Source organism: Salvelinus fontinalis, chromosome 31 (genome assembly GCF_029448725.1).
Source record: "Salvelinus fontinalis isolate EN_2023a chromosome 31, ASM2944872v1, whole genome shotgun sequence".
Lineage (NCBI taxonomy): Eukaryota > Metazoa > Chordata > Actinopteri > Salmoniformes > Salmonidae > Salvelinus > Salvelinus fontinalis.
The window spans coordinates 45,137,399-45,144,987 of record NC_074695.1 but is presented as its reverse complement, the minus strand read 5'-3'; the positions used below and the strand labels follow the sequence as shown (position 1 = coordinate 45,144,987).

Here is a 7,589-nt window from a genome sequence, read left to right as displayed (position 1 = left end):
GGTACGGAGGTACGTCCTAATTAATTTTAAAAGGCACCGAGCGCCACCCACATTTCTACAGGCCCACCCACCAAATAATGTTTGGCTCCGCTACTGGCATTCATGAGTGTGAATTTTTATTTTACCTTTACTAGGCAAGTCAGTTAAGAACAAATTCTTATTTTCAATGACAGCCTACCAGGGAACAGTGGGTTAACTGCCTGTTCAGGGGCAGAACGACAGATTTGTACCTTGTCAGCTCAGGGATTTGAACAGCAAACCTTTCGGTTAGTAGTCCAATGCTTTAAAACCACTAGGCTACCCTGCCGCCCCAAAATCATATTACCCAGTTCAAACCACATCTTTGTTAATGGGAATCTTCAGAATTCAAATGTCATAACTAGACGTTCCTTTGAGGCCTAGGCTGTGATAACCATTGCCCCCTGCATTCACTACAGAGTGATTAGTAAGACTGCCTATAGCAGGCTCTCAACAACTGGTCTATCAGGCAGAAAATAGGGGCCATCAAGGAAAATATACATTACATCGATTTCTATACAATTTCTATACTATATACAATGAGATTATAAATATAATACGACCTGAAACAGAGCCAAGGGGAATCAGGTGACCCAGTAATGGAAAAAACTAACTGGCAGACAAACACTTACTGAAACTACGCATGAGCAGCCGGTCCACCTCAGTGTTGGTTCAGGGAACATGTCATCTCTATTAGACATGAGGGACACCTAATTATAGAGTATATTATACAGCAATGTTCAGAGATTGGGGGGGTGGGGGTAAATAACCATTCTGTCATTTGTTTATGGTCCCTTCTCACCTTTTAATATTTTGTCAGCATCAGAACTTTAAGAGGTTGAAACCAAACCTGATACATATTTTTAAAATGCACTTGGAGCATGGAAGTAAATAGGCCTAAAGATTTCTGAAAGGTTTTGCTACATATCAGGCAGTGTTATATCCATAAAATGTAAATGAACACATAGCCTTATAGGCATTGTCTCTGTACTGTGCTTGAGCGCAGGGAAATGTATGCAGGGTTGTTTATAACCTCCTACTGTAAGGACGAGTAATACAATGATTTATTCATGTCATTGATATGGTTCATTAAAGGCCATCTCTGCCATATACGTGTTCCTATCTATTAATGTCCTTCTCATTAAAACATGATTCCATAATTCCATTGAAGGCATGCGATATGTACTTTCCTCAGAATGGCAGCTTCCAACATGCTGAGAAGCTGCTTTACTCATTATGTGTGTGTGTGTGTGTGTGTGTGTGTGTACAGTGCCTTCAGAAATGATTCCACATTTTGTTGTGTTACAAAGTGGGATTCAAATGGAGATCATGAAAAAACGGTCAACAATCTACACAAAATACTAACATCTGTAAAAAATGTATCAAAAATAAAAACACTAATATATCTTGATTAAATAAGTATTCAACCACTTGAGTCAATACATGTTAGAATCATCTTTGGCAGTGGTTACAGCTGTGAGTCTTTCTGGGTAAGTCCCTAAGAGATTTCCACACTTGGATTGTGCAAAATTTGCCCATTATTATTTTCACAGATCGTCAAGGTCTGTCAAATTGGTTGTTGATCATTGCTAGACAATCATTTTCAGGTCTTGCCATATCTTTTCAAGCAGATTTAGGTAAAAACTGTAACTTGAACTCTTAGGAACATTCACTGTCTTCTTGGTAAGCAACTCCAGTGTAGATTTTGCCTTGTGCTTTAGGTTATTGTCCTGCTGAAAGGTGAATAAATCTCACCGTTTCTGGTGGAAATGATCTGAACAATGTTTTCCTCTAGGATTTTGCCTGTGCTAAATTCCATTCTGTGTCTTTTTTATCCTGAAAAACTCCCCAGTCCATTAATGATTACAAGCATACCCATAACATGATGCAGCCACCATTATGCTTGAAAATATGAAGAGTGGTACTCAGTAATGTGTTGTATTGGATTTGCCCCAAACATAAGTTTGTATTCAGAACAAAAAGTTAATGGCTTTGACACATTTTTGCAGTATTCCTTTAGTGCCGTGTTGCAAACAGGATGCATGTTGTGGAATATTTCTATTCTGTACAAGCTTCCATATTTTCACACTGTCAATTGGGTTAGTATTGTGGAGTAACTGCAATGTTGTTGAGCCATCCTCAGTGTTATCCTATCACAGCCATGAAACTCTGTAACTGTTGACCTCATGGTGAAATCTCTGAGCAGTTTCCTTCCTCTACGGCAACTCTGTTAGGAAGGACGCCTGTATCTTTGTAATGACTGTGTGCATTGATACATCCTCCAAAGTGTAATTAATTGTAACGTTCCTGACCTGTTTTCTGTTGTTTTTGTATGTGTTTATGGTCAGGGCGTGTGTTTTGGGTGGGCAGTCTATGTTTTCTGTTTCTATGTTGGTTTTGGGTTGCCTGGTATGGCTCTTAATTAGAGGCAGGTGTTTTGCGTTTTCCTCTAATTGAGAGTCATATTTAGGTAGGGTGTTCTCACTGTTTGTTTGTGGGTGATTGTCTCCTGTGTCGTCGATGTATGTACCATACGGGACTGTTTGGCTGTTCGTTCGTTTTGATGTAGTCTGTTTCCTGTCCGTGAGTTCTACGTTTAGTTAGTTAAGTTCATGTTCAGGTTTCGTCTACGTCGTTTTCTTGTTTTGTAATTTTGTAAGTGTTTTGTTTTCGTGTTGCCGTCATTTCAAATAAAGAGATGGCTTATTTCCCTAATGCTGCGTATTGGTCCACTGATCCTTCTCTCCTCTCCTCATCTGAGGAGGAGGAGGACAACAGCCCTTACATTAATGACTTCACCATGATCAAAGGGACATTCAATGTCTGCTTTTTTATGTTTACCCATCAGTGCCCTTCTTTGCGAGACATTGGAAAACCTTCCTGGTCTTTTTGGTTGAATCTGTGTTTGAAATTCACTGCTTGATAATTGTATGTGTGGGGTATAGAGATGACGTTGTCATTAAAAAATCATATTAAACCCTATTATTGAGTCCATGCAACTTATTATCTGACATGCTAAGCACATATTTACTCCTGAACATCTTTAGGCTTGCCATAACAAAGTTGTTGAATACTTGGGGTCAGCTTTTCATTTTTTATTAATTTGTAAAAATGTCAAAAAAAACATTATTCGACTTTGACATTATGGGGTATTGGGTTCAATTCAGGCTGTAACACCACAACAGTATGAAAAAGTCAAAGGGGTGTGAATATTTTCTGAAGGCACTGTGTGTGTGTGTGTGTGTGTGTGTGTGTGTGTGTCAGCTACTTAAAAAACAATAATAATACCTAAATAAATATAGTAATTTGCATCACTATAACCATTTTCTTAATTATCATGCCATGTACATCATCTTAACCATGCATCTCACTCTTATTTGCATGCAACAACAAAAACTAAAATGCAGATAATTCTCATAAACTATCTAGGAGAAAGAACTATTAGGGCACAATCAAAAGACTAACAGAGTATTACAATGGTAAGTGAATTGATTCACAAGACAAATCTCCAGTGGCTATAATGAAAGAACAACTTAACTCCTTAGTAGAAATACAGCATTGTAATCATCTAATTAGGGAAAATAGGTTCTAAAATTCCTGTGATAAAACAGATTATATTGCCTCTGCCAATCATTTACAACAATGAATCCTCTCATGAGTGTGCATCTGTAGTGTACTACAATACTTTGTCTCTGTAGTGTATTCAAAATATATGTATGAAATACTATATTAATCCAACCTGTACAAACAAAGATTCTGTCCCAACGTGGTGCTACACTGACTTCCTCCGGGAGTGGGGGTACTCGTTGAAGCTGTGCCGAGGCGAGAGTGTGTTCCCTGGGGACGAGAGTCCTGTGTTGTCCCTGGGGGAGCAGCCTTGGGTCCTGTAGGAGATGGAGCTGTAGTAGACAGAGTTAATGTTACACCCGTGGTGCTCGCTGCGGGAAGGCAAGGGGCTGTCACACACCCCCAGACGGTAGCACATACAGGAGCACAGGGAGCCCAGGGGGGACTCTGTCCTTAGTCTGCCTGTGCCATGCGGTAAGTGCAGCCTCTGCTTGCAGGGTGCTCCCCTGGCCCTGTCCCTCTCCTTCTGCTCCTCCACTGGGGAGGTGATGAGGTTAGTGCGGCTGGTGCCCTCCTCCATGGGCCGGAAAAGGTTGCTGTGACTGCGGCTCTGCCCCATCCTGTCCCTCCCCCTGACCCTAAGCTCTCCTCTGCCCTGCTCTGGTCCTCCTCCTTCTCCTCCATGGAGCCCCACGGTAAGCAGGCCCCTCTCCCTCTTGATGGAGGCCCTCTCCTGGGCGTCCCTCCTCTCGTCCTCTGTGTTCATGGTGAGGAAGCGCAGCACCACCAGGTTGAGGAAGGCTCCGATCACTGTCAACCCCACCAGGATGTGCATGAAGCTGAAGGCCACATAGGGCGTCTTCTCTTGGAGGTCCTCCTTCTTCTGCAGGGCCACAAAGTCCCCAAACCCAATGGTGGTGAGCGTGATAAAGCAGTAATAGTAGGCGTGGAAGAAGGTCCAGCCCTCGTAGTGGGAGAAGGCTGCTGCCCCGACACACAGAGTGCCGATGCAGGACAGGAAGCCCACCGAGACCATGTTCTCCATGGACACCTCAGTCCTCCGTAACCCCAGGCACTGCTTGGCCCTGCGCAGGAGGTAGCGGACGAATGTGTTCATCCTCTCGCCCAGGCTCTGGAACATGACCAGGGTAAGAGGGATGCCCAGCACAGCATAGAACATGCAAAACACCTTCCCAGCATCTGTGCCTGGAGCTGCATGGCCATAACCTGTGGAGATAGATGCCACAGTTACTCTTTACTGTGGGTGATTGTAGACCAATACTGGGGCTTTTGAAGCCAATGGCTAAGGAATGCAGAGAATAAGGAAGTACATACTACAGTATTCTGTTCAATTTATTAAATTACACTTTAAAATAGGCCATTGGCTACCTGCAATGCAAATTGAACATCCCTAACTTCTGCACAGTAGGCTATTCACCGATGCAGAACACTGCAGACACTGTATTTAGAAAACCATTTCCTGACACCTGCAACACACTCAGACAACAAAAGTAGTTGAAGCAAGCAAAACTTGCCAATGGTAGTGATGACCGTGATGGCAAAGTAGAAAGACCCGGCGAATTTCCACTGTCTCCCGGCGTGGTGGGGCTCCGCTTGCAGCACCACCTGCTCGATCTGCCGGTAGTCGTCCTCGGACAACCGGTACTTCTTCTTCATCTCGGTGCGCTTCAGCTCCAGGATGCGTCGGCGGGAGCTCTCCGTCTCTGATTCAAGCGCGTCGAACACCGCGGCTCCCACCAGCAGGTAGGAAAACATGCAGAGGATGAGAGAGAGGGTCCGCACATTCTGCTTCTTCATCTTTCAAGCCCTCGGAGCGGAAACACTCAGCCAGATCTCTGAGAGAGCAGACGCACCCTTACAGGTGGTAGTGGTGCTCACTGTCGTCCACCTCTTTCGCCCCCTCTGGCTGTTGCGTAGAATCCAGCAGCAGTGGTGTTGGAAGGACGCGCAAACAGATAAGAGAGAAAGTGAATGGAATGTAATGTACAGTACGTTGTGTTCTTTTCCCCTTCAAACAAAATGCACGCCAAGTCCTAGGCTAGGCTACGTGGATTCACTGTGCATTGCTGTCAATGACATCTAAAATATTCCCAACATTTTCCAGCAGTTTCTCAATCATAATTTGTATTCTTTGCATATTGTAGAACGTTTAGAGAGAATCAATGCTCGCGAGATTTTTGAGATTCTGTCCAAAATATTAATTTCTCCAGCGTTGTGCATGCCGTGATATGGAGAGCCTATAGACTAAATTTGAAAATGTTTGACTTCATTCTCATGCAAAATGCATACTGTTGCCTCTTATCAAAAAACATATATAGGCCTATACATTTACAAAACAAAATACCGATTATATCCACTGTTATTTTATTATTGTTTTACTATTTTAATGTATTTCTTAATTCTTAATTTTTATTCAAGTATATAGCCTATTGATTTTATATTTGCATAGAAACGTTGAGTTTAATTTTTCTCACCTTTTATTCATTTTTTTGTTAAGCACCTCGAAATGCATTTGTTGTAAGAAATGTGCTATATAAATCAAGTTTGATTGGTTTAAATATATATACATACCAATCCAAAGTTTGGACACACCCACTCATTCAAGGGTTTTTCTTTATTTTTACTACATTGCATAATAATAGTGAAGACATCAAAGCTATGAAATAACACATATGGAATCATGTAGTAACCAAAAAAGAGTTTAACAAATCAAAATATATTTTCTATGTGAGATTTTTCAAAGTAGCCACCCTTTACCTTGTTGACAGCTTTGCACACTCGTGGCATTCTCTCAACCAGCTTCCCTTAAAACAACACAAGGATTAATGCACTTGAGCCAATCAGTTGTGTTGTGACAAGGTAGGGGGGGTATACAGAAGATAGCCCTATTTGGTAAAAGACCAAGTCCATATTATGGCAAGAGCAGCTCAAATAAGCAAAGAGAAACGACAGTACATCATTACTTTAAGACGTGAAGGTCAGTCAATCAATAAAACATTTAAAAAATCAGAAAGTTTTTACACGTGCCGTTGCAAAAACCATCAAGAGCGATGATGAAACTGGCTCTCATGAGGACCGCCACAGGAAATGAAGACCCAGAATTACCTCTGCTGCAGAGGATAAGTTCATTAGAGTTACCAGGTTCAGAAATTGCAGCCCAAATAAATGTTTCACAGAGTTCAAGTAACAGACACATCTCAACATCAACTTTTCAGAGGAGATTTCTTGAATCAGACCTTCATGGTCGAATTGCTACAAAGAAACCACTACTTAAGGACACCAATAAGAAGCTTGGGCCAAGAAACACAAGCAATGGACATAAGACCGGTGGAAATCTGTCCTTTGGTCTGATGAGTCCAAATTTGAGATTTTTGTTTCCAACCGCCGTGTCTTTGTGAGACGCCGAGTAGGTGAACGGATGATCTCTGTTTGTGTGGTTCCCACCGTGAAGCATGGAGGAGGAGGTGTGATAGTGTGGGGATGCTTTGCTGGTGACACTGTCAGTGATTTATTTAGAATTCAAGGCACACCAACATGGCTACCACAGCATTCTGCAGCGATATGCCATCCCATCTGGTTTGCGCTTAGTGGGATTATCACTTGTTTTTCAACAGAACAATGACCCAACACACCTCCAGGCTGTGTAAGGGCTATTTGACCAAGAAGGAGAGTGATGGAGTTCTGCATCAGATTACCTGGCCTCCACAATCACCTGACCTCAACCCAATTGAGATGGTTTGGGATGAGTTGGACTGCAGAGTGAAGGAAAAGCAGCGAACAAGTGCTCAGCATATGTTGGAACTCCTTCAAGACTGTTGAAAAATCATTCCAGGTGAAGCTGTTTGAGAGAATGCCAAGAGTGTGCAAAGCTGTCATCAAGGCAAAGGGTGGCTTCTTTGAAGAATCATATTTTGATTTGTTTAACGCTTTTTTGGTTACTACATGATATGTAGTATGTGTTATTTCATAGTGTTGATGTCTTC

At 42.2% G+C, this 7,589-nt stretch overlaps 1 protein-coding gene across 1 annotated transcript; it reads right to left on the bottom strand.

The window, feature by feature from the left end:
* Positions 1-798: 798 nt before the first annotated feature.
* Positions 799-6,287, bottom strand: LOC129830383 (potassium channel subfamily K member 9-like). Its single transcript, XM_055892927.1, has 2 exons — positions 5,121-6,287; positions 799-4,812 (listed from the first exon to the last, which is right to left on the bottom strand). The coding sequence occupies exons 1-2, from the start codon at positions 5,401-5,403 to the stop codon at positions 3,791-3,793; spliced, it is 1,305 nt and encodes a 434-aa protein (XP_055748902.1). The 5' UTR covers positions 5,404-6,287; the 3' UTR covers positions 799-3,790.
* Between the last annotated feature and the right edge of the window lie 1,302 nt (positions 6,288-7,589).

Coding starts and splice junctions, on each gene's coding strand:
- LOC129830383 (XM_055892927.1), bottom strand. CDS start 5,403: ATGAAGAAGCAGAATGTGCGGACCCTCTCTCTCATCCTCTGCATGTTT. Junction 4,813..5,120: donor CACGGTCATCACTACCATTG/GCAAGTTTTGCT, acceptor CTATCTCCACAG/GTTATGGCCATGCAGCTCCA.